Source organism: Bison bison, unplaced genomic scaffold (assembly GCF_000754665.1).
Source record: "Bison bison bison isolate TAMUID 2011002044 unplaced genomic scaffold, Bison_UMD1.0 scf7180017864280, whole genome shotgun sequence".
Classification (NCBI taxonomy): Eukaryota; Metazoa; Chordata; class Mammalia; order Artiodactyla; family Bovidae; genus Bison; species Bison bison.
The window spans coordinates 1,405,822-1,421,454 of NW_011494852.1; the positions used below are offsets into that span (position 1 = coordinate 1,405,822).

The 15,633-nt window shown below is 46.0% G+C and overlaps 1 protein-coding gene across 4 annotated transcripts in view; it reads right to left on the minus strand.

The window, feature by feature from the left end:
- CEP89 (centrosomal protein 89kDa) overlaps positions 1–15,633 on the minus strand; it is an 83,867-nt gene that overhangs the window by 56,497 nt on the left and 11,737 nt on the right. For 3 of the 4 annotated variants that reach the window (XM_010848931.1, XM_010848930.1, XM_010848932.1), the window contains 2 exons: positions 11,337–11,523; positions 606–708 (listed from right to left, as the gene is read on the minus strand). In XM_010848931.1, the coding sequence (XP_010847233.1) occupies positions 606–708; positions 11,337–11,523 (290 nt within the window). Of the gene's footprint in view, positions 1–605; positions 709–7,623; positions 7,755–11,336; positions 11,524–15,633 lie in introns of those variants that run through there. The other variant, XM_010848933.1, reaches the window with a different exon arrangement.

Below are 15,633 nucleotides of genomic sequence, written 5' to 3' on the forward strand. Positions count from 1 at the left end.
GGCTCTCCTTCTCACTTCTCAAACACAAGCCACATATTAGGAAATGGAAAATGGCCTTTGCTATTAATGAGCTGAATTCTCTCACTGTGCCAAACAAAATATACAAAGGTATGCCGTTCCAAAGCTGTATTATAAATATATCCATGCGTTCATTCACCCAAATCACCTGAAGTGACAGGCAGCCGTGGGCCAAGCCCTGCTCCGGGCCCTAGAGCCAGCCTGGTGAACAAGACAGACAAGCTCACTCAGCCAGCCCGAGGAGCTCACTGCGCGCCCGTCCCGCATGGCACTGGTCATGGGTGCAGAGGAAGGAGCACGTGGAGCTTCAGAGCCTGAGTCCCGATGCTCCCCCAGAGATCCTCTCACGACTGACAGAATGGCAAAATGGACTCCAAAGTGAAGGCCTTATGCATTAAAGACAACCAAACACCCACGCAGTCATTTTCACTGTATCCCAGGAAGAACAAAGCTCAGGGATATTCTCACTTAAAATCATGGAACCACGGTACAGAGGTGCAATGGTTATATGTTCCTCCAAATGAACCAATATTTATGGCCATAAAATGCTTTTACATGAAATGTTTTAAAAACAATTTTTTTTTTACCTTTTCCTTGTGTATTCTCTGGTGGAATAGGTGAGCCTGGAAACCCATCTTGTTCAGAAATACTTTCCTCATCTTCAGTGTCCACCCCGTGTGACGATGGAACCTTTTTGTTATCGAAGACAGAGGAACAACACGTGGTAAGCACTTCTGTATAAACTTCCTCCCAACAAACTCAGCTGTCTTATTCCATACCCTCTCCACTGCTACCTCCCCTCCAAGACATAAAAGGACTACACCCGTGGGTCCCTCAGGAAAAGCCCAACGGCAAAGGCAGTGCCATCCAAATTATGCTTAAGCCAGCGGTCCCCAAACATTTTGGCACCAGGGACTGATTTCATGGAAGACAGTCTTTCCACAGATGGAGGTGGGGGGCTGGGGATGGTTCCGGCAGTAATGCAAGCCACGGGAGCAGCAGATGAGGTTTCACTTGCCCACCCACCGCTCACCTTCTGCTGTGCAGCCCAGTTCCTAACAGGATAGTCCACAGCCCGGGAGTTGGGGACTCCTGGCCTAAGCCACAGAGACCTTCACAGCTATGCTGCACCGCATCCCACCCCATGCTACCTGGGCACCTGGCTTCCCCATTCCTGCCAGGGACCAACTCAGGAAAAGGAGCTGCCTCCAGCCTGCTCTGTGCAGCACCCAGTACCACTGTGCCCTGGTGCTGATGCTGTGTTGTTCACCTCTACATGGGGCAAGAGCTGCCGACCTGCCCCGTGAGAACCCTCACCAAGGCAACTGTTGGGGATCGGGGCCCATTACGCTTGCTGGCTAGGAGGCCACTGTGAGTGTTTCCTGATGGAATGGGACTCTCCCCCCATCACTATCTGTGAAAAACTCCCTTGCAGGGTCACGAATGGTAGAGCTGCCCCCACAGACCTGTGAGCTGGGTCTGGGACCACCCCGATGAGCAGGAGGCTGCCTCACTGGCAGAGCTCTGGGAGAGGCGGGGTGTGAGGACAGAGGCTGCCCTCAGGGAAGAGCAGAGAACCAGGTCTTGTACAATAAGCTGAGGCTGGTGCTCCCTGGGTGGCTTCCCTTCCACTATTGTGACTCTTCGTAAAATCCTGCTTATGTGATCAGCCTGGCTTAGCTGTGCTGTGCTGCAGGCCATGGACGTTCCATCCCCATGGCTGGGAAGGGGGCAGCATTGACCAGCAAGATGCCCACAAGAAGGGGCATTTCAGGGCCAAAAACTAAGGCTCACAGGCCCACCAGGCTGGGGGTAGAGGGCTCTGGGGTGACATGGCTCAGAGCTGCAGAAAGGTCTCCCACTCTACTCATCATTGAAGAAATTAAAAAGAAATGAATCTCTTAAGCTTTTAGCTCCTAGGGACCATCTGCCTTGTTTACCCTGTCAAAGGTATATTAAGCTACTCACTTTTATTTAGGAAGTATGAAATGCTAAGGCGACTCAAATACTATCATGAAAAGTGAAAGTGAAAGTCGCTCATTCGTGTCTGACTCTTTTCGACCCCATGGACTATACAGTCCGTGGAATTCTCCAGGCCAGAATACTACAGTGGGTAGCTGTTCCCTTCTCCAGGGGATCTTCCCAATCCAGGGTTCGAACCCAGGTCTCCTGCGTTGCAGGCTGATTCTTTACTAGCTGAGCCACCAAGGGAAGCCCAAATACCATCATAACGATACCCTATTATGGAAAACTGCTTGTTAGTATCTACTTGTACAATGGCTGATAGTACCTCATGGCTGCTTATGCCTTATGATTATACATACACCACTCATCAGTATATACGAGTGGTACATACCCACCACACATGAATGTTCATAGAGCACTCTTCCTAAAAGCTCCAAACTGGAAACAACCAAATATCCACCCTTAGTAGAGTAAATAAGTTACTGGATGTTACAGCTGTCCCATGGGATATCACACAACAATAAGAATGAACCAACAACTTCCACACAATGACAGAAGGCTCTCAAACACTCCAAAGCATACAAAATGTATGATGAAAGTCACAGCATCTCTAGAATGTGCTGTGTGCTTAGCTGCTCAGTTGTGTCCAAATTCTTTGTGACCCCATGGACTGTAGCCCACCAGGCTCCCCTATCCATGGGATTCTCCTGGCAAGAATACTGGAGTGGGTTGCCATGCCCTCCTCCAGGGGAATCTTCTGACCTAGGGATCAAACCCAGGTCTCCTGTATTGCTGGCAGATTCTTTACCATCTGAGCCACCAGTGAAGTACAAAACTAATCTAAGGTGATTTTTCTAAGATCTAACCTGCTCTTGGAGTCAGGGCAGCGGTTAACTCTGGGGGAGCAATGACTCTTCTCAGTCACAGAGGACTTTGGCAGTCTAGCAGTATTCTTCTTCTTCTTTTAATCTGGGTGGAGGCTACTTTGCAAAAATTCACTGAGCTGTAAAGTTACAGCTTATGTGTCTTTTGTGTATATATAATACATCGATAAATAAGCCTAAAGAATTTGTGACAACATTCTAGAAACACTCTAAAGTTTTAATGCAAAGCATTGTTAAAAGTACCAAATACTTCAGAGTGTGAAAATCACCTGAGTAACTAAAAGAAAAGTTGTCTGGGTGCTGAAGGGAGAGAGGTGGAAGCCAGGCGCCCCAGCCACAGTGCTGCCATCCCAGTGGCCAGGAGTGGCCTTTCCCACATCCGTCTGCAGCCTTGGCCTAAGCGCCTTCATTCTCCTCCTGGGGAGGATGCTAACTAGGATTTTAAAGAGTAAAATGTACATGCTAGAATTTACAGGGTGATTATTGGTGGGGGGGAGAAGCTAGTATAACTTAAGCTAGTTGAGGGAAAGAAATAGAACTAAAAAATCCATCAATTCAAAAGAATGAACAAGAAAAAAGATACAGAGCAATAGGACAAGCAGGAAACACAGAAATGACAGATTTAAACCCAAATATACCCATGAATACATTAAACCTAAAAGAACCAAAAGCTCTAATAAAAAGACAAAGGAAAATTTTGTCAAATTTGGTTAACAAAAACTATATACTGCATTGAATTATAAACCTTTTTTTTTGGGGGGGGGGTGGTGTTGTGCAACATGTGGAATCTTGGCTCCCCGATCAGGGATCAAACCCTCATCCCTGCATTGGAAGCAGAGTCTTAACCACTGGACCACCAGAGAAGTCCCAAATTGTACACTGTAAATGGATGAATAGTATGATATTAATATGTGAATTATATCTTGGTAAACGTAAAGAAAAAACAACTAGATGCTGTTTATAAAACACAGCTAAACATAAGGATGCAGGAAGGTTAAAATTAAAGGATAGGAAGAAATAGACCATGCAAATATCAAAGAAAGATGGAGAACGTCAGATGAAAAAGACTTTAAGGCAGATCACATTTTCAGAGATACAGAGGGTCACTTTATAGTGACAAACTGTTCAATTTACCAGGGAGGTAAGATTTGAAATTTGTACACACCTAAAAATGTAATCAGATGTAAAATAATACATCCTCCCTGATCTCACACCTACACAGTTCAAACGTTAGCCTGTGGGATCTCTTCTCACCCGGAGGTGAAAGCACAGTACGGGAACCTGGCAGCACAGCAAGGGCGCCTCAGTGTCTAGATCCCGTGACTGTGGGCTGAGCCGACTGTAGAGCCAGCGCTGGTGACCCTGGGGACGCAGAGGGTCCAGCCCCAGACAGAGCTGGCACCTTCCCAGGAGCCTCTCCTCAGATCAGTGATGCCAACGTTGGAGCCCCACCACAAAGACACACTAAACAGACACGACCGGTGGAGCAACAGAGGGGTCCAGCTGGCTCCACCCCGGGGTGAAGTCCAGGCAAGAGTGTGGTCAGACTGTGCAGAGAACCCAAGTAACTCGGGGTCGGGGTGGGGCCGCAGGCAGCTCTGATCTGTAAGGTGGAGGGGCCTGCGGGCCTGCAGTGGGACCTCTATACGTCTACAACACGCTGGACCTCCCCTGGTGTGGCATGTTACAGGGAATGAAACAAACGTTTGTGATCCATGCTTCCTCACTGCTGTATGGAGGAGACCTCACTGCTAGAAGGTGGCAGGGTGCATTCTGAGCAGCTTTTGGAATCGGCGGGAGTGACAGCTTGGTGCCTGATCTGTTCTCCTGGCCTTCTACTGCCACCAGCGGGATTCAAGCTAATACAGAGGTGCTCACATTGCTAGAGCAGAGTCAGTGATCTGCACGCACACACACTAACCGTGCGGATGTGTACGTGTAAATGCAGACAGGGAGACTGCAGGCACCTCAGCCCCGCCCACTCAGCAGTCAGTGGCCCTCTTTCTACCTTGCTGAGAGAATCCCAATTTTGTTTGGTGCAAGTAGGCTCGAATCACAGTAATCCTTCTCTCTTCAGCCAGTAACCTGTCAAGGGATGGGCATGTGACCAATGAGCATCCTGCTGGCGGGCCTCTGGAAAAAACGTTCCCCGTCATCAACACAGCACTGCCTGAAGGACCATGCCCCGCTTCCTTCTTCTGCGGGAAGAACTGGCTGCCTCTGGTGATCACAAAGAGCAGGCCAAGGGAATTTCAGGCTCCTGTGTTCAATACGCAGCTGAAACAATTTTGGAATCGCCTACCTTTTCACTTTGTTGTGTGAGAGTTAAATGTCCATTATCTAAACCTTCTATTTGATTACTTGGAGGCAAGAAGATGATACAGACACAAAGTGACCACAGAGGCCTGTCCTGGAGAGAAGAGGAGGGATGGGACAGCAGGGGTTAGGGGTGGTGTTTGCTTAAAAGCAGCATCAAACTTTTTTATAAGACATGGAAATTCATGTATACTTGGGTAAGAGAAAATCTTAAAGAAACTAAAAGTTAAAAACTGCAGAGAGAACGGGGAAACTCCTAATCCTCAAGAGCAGCAGCAAGAGTCCCCACTATTCCTTGGTCTCCAGAAGTTTCTAGAGATAAATGGTTCACACCTGCATGAATGATTCCTCTCTGGACCCAAGCATATGGCAGATATTCACATACCTGTCTGTGGGTAGTTGGTTGGATGAATAAATGAACAAATGAATGAATATATGGTATTTTATGACAAAATGTTCTGCAAATCCACAAACGCACCAATAGCAAGAATGTGTGACAGAGGAGCTCTAATAACATCTTATCAGTGATTCTACTGGAAAATGGTAGCAGGCATTTGGGGCTTCCCTGGTGGCTCAGCTGGTAAAGAATCCGCCTGCAGTGTGGGAGACCTGGGTTCGATCCCTAGGTTGGGAAGATCCCCTGGAGAAGGGAAAGGCTACCTACTCCAGTATTCTGGCCTGGAGAATTCCATGGACTATATAAGCCCATGGGGTCACAAAGAGTCAGACATGACTGAGCGACTTTCACTTCATTTCAGCAGGTATTCAGACTACACTCTCCTCACTTAAAACCTACTAAAATCAATGAAAAGAAAGAAAGAAAGCTTAGTCAATGGCCAGAAAACAGATACCAAACCTATGAAATTTGGAAGAAAGGGAAAATGTCAGAAGCTGCCAAACCTCCTCAGACTTCAGAAATGCAGACGCTCTGACAGTCACAAAGTGTCACAGGTACAAAGGTTCAAAGTGATCCTCCGATGGGTGCACTGACAGCAAGGATGTGACGGTCCCAGGAGATGTACAGTCATCCCCACGGGGCAGATGGGAGAGCGGGCAAGGCTGAAGGGAGATGCTGAGAGAACCCTCCTTTACCCTCCAGAATCCAACTCTGTACTCTCATAGACGCTAGATACAGCACAGACTGACATGAGGAATAAAAGAAGAGATCCAGGAGATCAAGAAAAGTGATAATGCAGGACTTCCTGGTGGTCCAGTGGCTAAGACTCCACACTCCCAATGCAGGGGGCCCGGGTTCATCCCCGGTCAGGGACCTAGATCCCACATGCCCCAACTCAAGATCCCTTGTGCCACAACGAAGACCCAGCGCAGCCCAATAAACAAACAAAAATATTTTTGCAGGAAAAAAAAAAGTGATGAGGCCACAGAAAAACGTGTGACATAAATGAGCAGAACTCAAACAAGCAAAAGGCAAAATGAAATAAATACAGAGGTAAAAGTTATACTGTACGCATGCTCAGCTGCTCAGTCATGTCTGTCCCTTCACAACCCCATGGACTGTAGTCTGCCAGGTTCCTCTGTCCATGAAATTTTCCAGGCAAGGATACTGGAGTGGTGCCAAGAAGCCATAAAAGACAGTGACAAGGCGCTGAGAGGGATGAGGGTACACAGAGGAAATCACACAAAGTGATGCTGAGAAGAGAATGGAGGGACAAGGGATTAGAGAAAAGATACCAGACATGGAAGACAAATAAAGGAGACCCAACAAACGCATGTCTTGTGTTCCCAAAGGAGAATGGAATGAACCGACGATGAAACCAGTCAAAGATAAAATAAAAGAGGGGAGGAAAATATTTCCCAGAAAATAAAAAAAGGGAGGTGGAAAATCCATGTCTTCAGAATTATGTAAACTAAATTTCAGGAAAAAAGGACAGAAAATAATAAACACCACTGTTAATCCTAGTGAAATTACTGAACTTCAAAGGATAAAGATGAACCTACAAAAGTTATCAGGCAGAAAAATCAAGTGACCTCAAATGAGAGAAGAAAGGCTGTAACCCCTTCTCTGCTGTTACTCTCGGCAGTCGTCTCAGAAAGGTTATATATGGTCCCACGCGACCAAGTACCCTTCCTTTGTAACACTCATCATAATTCTAATGGATTAACTTAACTGTGGGACTAGGGAGCCTTGTACTGATTCTCCAGCACCTAGCACATGCCTGGTACTCATCAGATGCTGGACAAATAGGTGTCAAATTATTTACCGACCCAAAGACACTGTCCACGCTGACAGTCCTTTACAGGATGGAGGCGCTGAGGCACAGGGAGGTTATCTGACTTCCCAAGTCATACACCTGGGAAGCAGAGAAGCCAGGACTTGGACCTGGGTTTCTGAATGTCCCGGCACTGCTCTTGTTGCTGGGCTCTCGTACCGTGCAAACTGACCACACATTCACACAGCCCGCTTCCCCTCCAGCCTTACTTTTTGTGGCACCAACAAGAAAACTCCTGAAAACAAGACTTGCTTTCCATTGCTAGGCCATTTGCTTTCCATTTGCTAGGCCACTGCTAGGCGGGTACACACTTCGCACGAAGATGTTTGCCCAAACTACCCTGAAACACAGAGAGAGGCGTGAGGCAGAGACTTATACCCAAACTGCCTGACGTGGGCTGCTCTGTGTCCTTATCTTACTAGTTTTGATTGAAAAGAATAAAGGCATAAATTATTTACCTGAGATTACAAAATGCTTATAGTAAAACTAAGGAGCAAATAAGAAGCAAGTGTCTACAGTAAAAATAATACTTAAAAAAACAGAACTAAATGGACAGGGAGGCCTGACGTGCTGTGATTCATGGGGTCGCAAAGAGTGGAACACGACTGAGCGACTGAACTAAACTGCACTGAAGGCAGTGTCTCCTTCACTGCTAGCGCCATCTAGTGATTAAACAGTGGTTTTTTATGCACCAAACACCCATTCTCTTCAAAGATATGTATTTTAATCCTCAAAAACAAATAACAATCTTTACGTCTAGCTGACAGTCTTGAGAGGCTCAAGGACTGTCAACACAAACTCTGATTCTAAACAGGAGAAACGGGTTGTCCTGATCTGAATCCTGCCTCTGCCACTGGGTGGTAGGCTGGATGACCCTGGGTAAGTCACTTATCCTGTTCTCTCTCACACGTACCCACACAGGTGTGAAGTAAACGAAATGGCATGTGTGAGCTGCCTGTGCACGTGTGTGTGTGTTAGCCACTCGGCCATGTCCAACTCTCTGTGACTCCAAGGACTGTGGCCTGCTAGGCTCCTCTGTCCATGGAATTCTCCAAGTAAGAATACGGGAGTAGGTTGTCATTCCCTTCTCCAGGGGAATCTTCCCGACCCAGGGATCGAACCCAGGTCTCCTGTGTTATGGGCTGATTCTTTACCGACTGAGCCACCAGGGAAGATATCAAATGCTCAGAAAAAGTCAATGTGTCTTCTTCCCCTTGAGGTACTAATCCTGAGACTGTGGGAAACAAATCCCTTTCCAGCTTCAGGGCCCTTTCATTCGTTCCTCTGCAGGTTATGATGAGACCTTTCAACAGCAATCACTTACTAACACTCCACCTCTGGCTCCGCCCCTGGGCTGCACTGCGGAAAGGCTTTCCTCTTGGCTGGCATGTGCCCAAAGGTGGAGACCTGCACCCACACACTGCTGCTGGGAAGGCAAGTGGGAACTACTCCTTTGGAGGACGTTTTGGCAACACCCACTGGGGTACACATATCAAGTGTGCAACAGAATAATCTAAATGTTCACCAGTAGGTGAGCAGATAAATAATGTGTATGCAACTCAAAAAACTACAAAGCTGAGAGGAGGAAAGATGGGTTCCTGTATGGTGACCTTTGCACAATTAAATATATATACATATAGTAACACATTTGTTTCCGGATACTTATTTGCAGCAAAAGAATAAAAACAGACTTCCAGAACACATCCCAAATCCAGGAGGAGATGGCCTTCCAGGGATGAAGCAGATGGGAGACAAAGATTTCAACCCTAACCATAGTTTTCTTTTACTAAAAATTGGAAGCAAAAAAAAAAAAGATAAGATGTCAGTACTTGCTCATCCTGGAGAATGAGAACACTAATGAGGTACATTATGTTCTATACCTCAACTGTGGGGGTGCCTGGCTATGGAAAATGCACCTCTTCAGCTTTAATAGACGGCGTCAAACAGTTCCCCCCAACAATGGTGGTGCCAACTCCCACTCCCACAGCCCCTCCGCCTCCTCCCTAATCCTTGATACTGTTCGTTGCCTTGCTCTACTTTTTAAATTTTTAAAACAAATTTCTGTACTGTACATGGGTCCTTGAGCCACCAAGACACAGTGGCCTGAAAAATAAAATTGTATGTTTCATTAACAACAAAGGAAAACAAACAAACAAACAAAGGAGCTTGTGGAGGGCACTATTCTCTCTCTCCACTCAGGTCAATGTGGTAGCAAGCTTCACTCCCAATTTTCCTATCACATGTCCAGAAGAGTTGAGTGCTACAGCTCTACCTATAGCCTGGGTCCAAAATACCAGCCAGGAAGTGTGCAGCCTTGAGGGCCGGTGGGTGCTCACACAGGCCTTTCAGAGCCCTGGGGGAGACCTTTTTAGGCTCTTGGCACCTGTCTGCCTATCCAGGGCTCTTTGCTGTGGAGAAACCTAACTCTGCATGTTAAAGCCTGTATATGCTAAAAAGTGATGGTTAGTTTCTGAAATACATAAGCATTCCACAAAATAATTTCCCTAAGACCATCTAAAATGTAATTCAAAGTAGGGAGGATAATCAATAGAAATAAAATCAATATGAACATAGTTTGACATTGCAAGTCTTTAAGTAGAGTCACTACAAGTAACATGTTATAGTGATGGTGAAAAAGAAAAAAAAGAGAAAGGAAAAAGGAATTACGGTGTTGTCTTTTGCCATTAAAGAAATGGTGCTATCCCGCTTTCAAAACCCTGGGAACACAAGAGTTTAAACCAGGACGTGTGGGCAATGGTGGAGAACCAGGCTCCTTCAACCAGAGAGGTATCTCGGCTCCCCAACATGTGAAGTGAAGTCACTCAGTCGGGTCTGACTCTTTGCAACCCCATGGACTGTAGCCCACCAGGCTTCTCTGTCCATGGAATTTTCCAGGCAAGAATACTGGAGTGGGTTGCCATTTCCTTCTCTAGGGCATCTTCCTGACCCAGGGATCAAACCCGGGTCTCCCACAATGCAAGCAGACTCTTTACCATCTGAGCCACCAGGGAAGCCCCCTACAGGGCTGAAATAGAACCTATGTCACCCAGACAGCTAGAGATGAGCGTATGTAAGAGCTTGAACTAGACACTCACACATGCACCCTAAGAATGTCAGCTACTGTGGAGAGACATGTGATGATGCTCCTTGTCAGGCATGAGTCTGAAGAAACACTGAAACGTACACATATGGAAAAGTGACAGGAAAATCAGCTCAGGGAGGGGGCAGTCAAAGGACAGAGCAGGATGACTAGCAGTGGATGGAAACCCATGTTAAAGACAGGAAGATGTTTCTCTGTTTCTGAAAAATTTGTCTTGAAAGATAAAGGAAGGAGTTTTAAATTTTGGGCTTCCTGAGTAGCTCCGCTGGTAAAGAATCCACCTGCAATGCAGGAGACTCTGGTTCAAGTCCTGGGTCGGGAAGTTCCCCTGGAGAAGGGATAGGCTACCCACTCCAGTATTCTTGGGCTTCCCTGGTGGCTCAGACAGTAAAGAATCTGCCTGCAGTGCAGGAGACCTGGGTTTGATCCCTGGGTTGCGAAGATCCCCTGGAGGAGGGCATGGCAACCTGCTCCAGGATTCTTGCCTGGAGAATCCCCATGGACAGAGGACCCTGGCAGGCTATAGTCCATAGGGTCACAAAGGAAAGAGCAGGATGACTAGCATCCGATGGCAATCTATGTTAAAGATGTGAAGATGTTTCTGTTTCTGAAGGACTTGTATTGAAAGATAAAGGAAAGAGTTTTAAATTTTAGCCTAATAAGGTAGAAAATGAGACTGGACCAATAATAAAAAATAAGCTCCCAAACAACAAGCCATTAACAGCCAAAGAGAGAAAAGGGACCTATTTTCTAATGCACTCGGCACACTTTCCTGTGAGTTAATGTCAGGGTGTAGAAGAAACGCTGGAAGGCGGCAAGCACCTGGTTTCTGTGTGGCGTGGCATATGTGGCGTTGCTGAGACTTCCCTCTCCCTTGCGAGCGCTGGTGTCTCCAGACTGCCTGCGGCTGGACGACAGGTGCGAGTCAGTGTCCTCGTCCTCCTCATAGCCCAGCATTTCAAAGGATGGCAGAGAAGATCTTCTTCCCGTTTCATTCTGCCAGTGTGGTCTGTATTAGAATATTCAAGATCAAGATAAAGACCAAGCCACTTAACACCTCACACTGGTTTATACACATGTAGTAAAGGCACCGCCTCCAAGTCCCCCTGTGACGTACTGGGACCACACGACAAAACAGGCAGCAGCTAAAGGGTGAAACCATCCGCTGTTCCATCTCTTTGTACACTGGTAGAATTTCTTTCCAGTTTTTCACCTAGATTTTTACAGTTATAATCACTGTATACATATACAATTTGCCTCCTTGTTAATAAGTCTTTAAAGTCAGACTCGAGTAGATACATCAGTTTAGTCAGCGATTCCCCTTACTTAGGTTCCCTCCCCCGCAGGTTTTACCAACACAAACAGCTCTGCAATGAACATCAACGTACAATCTCTTCTGTATTGAAGATTCATCCCATAAAACAACCACATAGAGAAAGGCCAGAGTCGAGCAGTATGAACATTTCACAGGTCCACATGCATCCCCATAGAATCACTTCCCCAACCCGTGACTACATCAGTAATAATTGTCTAAAACTTGCCAAAAGAATCTAAGTGAAGTGAAACTCGCTCAGTTGTGTCTGACTCTTTGCAATCCCATGGACTGTACAGCCCATGGAATTCTCCAGGCCAGAATTCTGGAGTGGGTAGCCTTTTCCTTCTCCAGGGGATCTTCCCAACCCAGGAATCGAACCCAGGTCTCCTGCATTGCATGCAGATTCTTTACCAGCTGAGCCACAAGGGAAGTCCAAAGAATGTAAACCTCACTGCAAAAATGTGCATTTCTTACTGAGACTGGGTGCTTTTCCATACATTTGTGTGTGAGTCTTGGTTCTTCTATTGTGAATTGTCTGCTCATGTCCTTTGTCCCTTCATCTACTCAGATTCTAGCACATCCATTCCAATTTGAAATGAACTTTTCCACCTACAAAAATTAAAACTCTGACTTTGTATTTACTAGAAATATTTTCCCAATTCTGTTGATTTTATTTTGGCTATGTAAATTTTTTTAATATACAGATGATTTAAAACTAAAAATTTTTTTTTAACCTTCCAAATTCTTAGCTCAGAAGTAAACAGTAGTCATCTCCTTCTGAAAGGTTGGATTAGACTGGATATAGGACTTCGTGACATTTCTACGTATAGGAATTTCATTCAATAGGAATGTTTTGGTGCATGAATTACGCAAGGCTGAAACCTGATTTTTTTTCTAATGCTGCTAATGAATAAACTGTTGAATCCTGTCCTTTCCCTTTGATCTGTGGGGCTGCCTCTATTAGAGTTTCAATATCCCTGCAAACACTAGGCTCACCTCAGGGCATTCTTGTGTACCTCTTATCGCTGATCCAACACTCCTTTAACTACTTCAATATGTCTTAAAATATGATGGGGCTAACGCAGCCTTCCCTGAGTCAACATTCTTCCCTTCCAGATACCCTTTTACAGTCTTATGTGATTATTCTTTTCAGAGAATTTCAGAATCACTTCCTCATCTTCAGCTCTTATTCAGCCAAAGTATAAATTTTCAGCAGGAGAAAAACAGGCTATACTCAAACATCTCAAAAACGGAATCAAGATTAAAATGCAAAAACCAAAAGTATAAACACATCCTGCTGCTACTGTTAAATAGCTTCAGTCGTGTCCGACTCTGTGCAACCCCAGAGATGGCAGCCCACCAGGCTCCCCCATCCCTAGGATTCTCCAGGCAAGAACACTGGAGTGGGTTGCCATTTCCTTCTCCATAAGTGTAGCTCAATCAGTAAAGAATCCACCTGCAATACCGGAATCCATCTGCGATTCAGGAGACCCGGGTTCAATGCCTGGGTCTGGAAGATCCCCTGGAGGAGGAAATGGCAACCCACTCCAGTATTCCTGCCAGGAAAATCTCATGGACAGAGGAGCCTGGCGGGCTACAGTCCATGGGGTTGAAAGAGTCAGACACGACTTAGCAACTAAACCACCAACATCCTAGAAGGAAATATGTGAGCATTTGTATAACGCAGCAATAAGGAAAATCTTTCTAGAATGGATAATAATGTCAGAACTATAAACAATCATACTTATTACTACATAAAAAATATAGAATTTCTTGGTATGTTTAAAAAAAAAAAAAAAGCCCTCAAATATCAAAATTGAATACACACGGCAGATAAAAGTCAAATGTGGTGATGTAATCCCCACTCCAACCCCACGAGCTCTTAAAGCATCTTCTCACTGCTCCTCGGAGAGACTCCAAACCTTGGAACAGGATGCCAAAGGTCCCCTAAGCCTGCCCACTTCTCCAGCACCATCTCAGATGACTCCCCACCTCACTTGACTCCTCCCAGCCACAAAAATCCTCCCCTTCAGATGCTCACGTGTGTCCTACTCCCTCTTCTCTGTCTAAAAAGCTCATCCCTGCACCATGCTTCATTCTGAACTCCAAAGCCAAATTTGCCTGTTACTCCAGGAGTACATCAAGGCTGTATATTGTCACCCTGTTTATTTAACTTACATGCAGAGTACATCATGAGAAATGCTGGGCTGGAAGAAGCACAAGCTGGAATCAAGACTGCCGGGAGAAATATCAATAACCTCAGATATGCAGATGACACCACCCTTATGGCAGAAAGTGAAGAGGAGCTGAAGAGCCTCTTGATGAAGGTGAAAGAGGAGAGTGAAAAGGTTGGCTTAAAGCTCAACATTCAGAAAATGAAGATCATGGCATCTGGTCCCATCACTTCATGGGAAGTAGATGGGAAAACAGTGGAAGCAGTGTCAGACTTTATTTTTGGGGGCTCCAAAATCACTGCAGATGGTGACTGCAGCCATGAAATTAAAAGATGCTTACTCCTTGGAAGGAAAGTTATGACCAACCTGGATAACATATTAAAAAGCAGAAACATTACTTTGCCAACAAAGGTCCATCTAGTCAAGGCTATGGTTTTTCCAGTGGTCATGTATGGATGTGAGAGTGGGACTGTGAAGAAAGTCACTGCTGAAGAAGACTGTGAAGAAGCGTGCTGAAGAATTGATGCTTTTGAACTGTGGTGTTGGAGAAGACTCTTGAGAGTCCCTTGGACTGCAAGGAGATCCAACCAGTTCATTCTAAATGAGATCAGTCCTGGGTGTTCATTGGAAGGACTGATGTTGAAGCTGAAACTCCAGTACTTTGGCCACCTCATGCAAAGAGTTGACTCATTGGAAAAGACTCTGATGCTGGGAGGGATTGGGGGCAGGAGGAGAAGGGGACGACAGAGGATGAGATGGCTGGATGGCATCGCCGACTCAATCAACATGAGTTTAAGTAAACTCCGGGAGCTGGTGATGGACAGGGAGGCCTGGTGTGCTACGATTCATGGGGTCTCAAAGAGTCAGACACGACTAAGCGACTGAACTGAACTGCACCATGCTGACCAACTCCCAGCCCTCAGGCCATTCCCAGCTGGTTCCTGTACATCCCACAGCTCTTCCCCAGTGCCTCCTCCCTCGGGAGGAAACCTTCCTGATCCTTAGCCCTATGTCAGCACTAACCCAGCTCAAGCAAGAGAGAAAATGATGTTAAAGAAGAATGGTTACAGTACAGGCATCAACAAAGGTAAATTCAACAGTGTGACTGTTCAGAGAGGACACTCATGAGAAGTTGTGACTGACAACTTTCGGTTATGGCTAAAAGCAGTGAATTCATGGTCTCGGTGCTGCCATGAAAGCAACCAGTGTCTTCATAAGCTATAATTTAACAAGATCCACTCTGGAGAAAGTTTGGATACAATTCAAGACTGACTGAGAGAAGGCAATGGCAACCCACTCCAATATTCTTGCCTGGGAAATCCCATGGACAGAGGAGCCTGGTAGGCTAGTCCATGGGGTCGCTAAGAGTCAGACACGACTGAGTGACTTCACTTTCACTTTTCCTTTAATGCACTGGAGAAGGAAATGGCAACCCACTCCAGTGTTCTTGCCTGGAGAATCCCAGCGACGGGGGAGCCTGGTGGGCTGCCGTCTATGGGGTCGCACAGAGTCGGACATGACTGGCGTGACTTAGCAGCAGCAACAAAACTGATTAATGTTCCAGGACACTATTTCTTTGACACTGGTGATAAAAACCTGCATGCTAAGCTCTAGTCACAACCGCATGCAC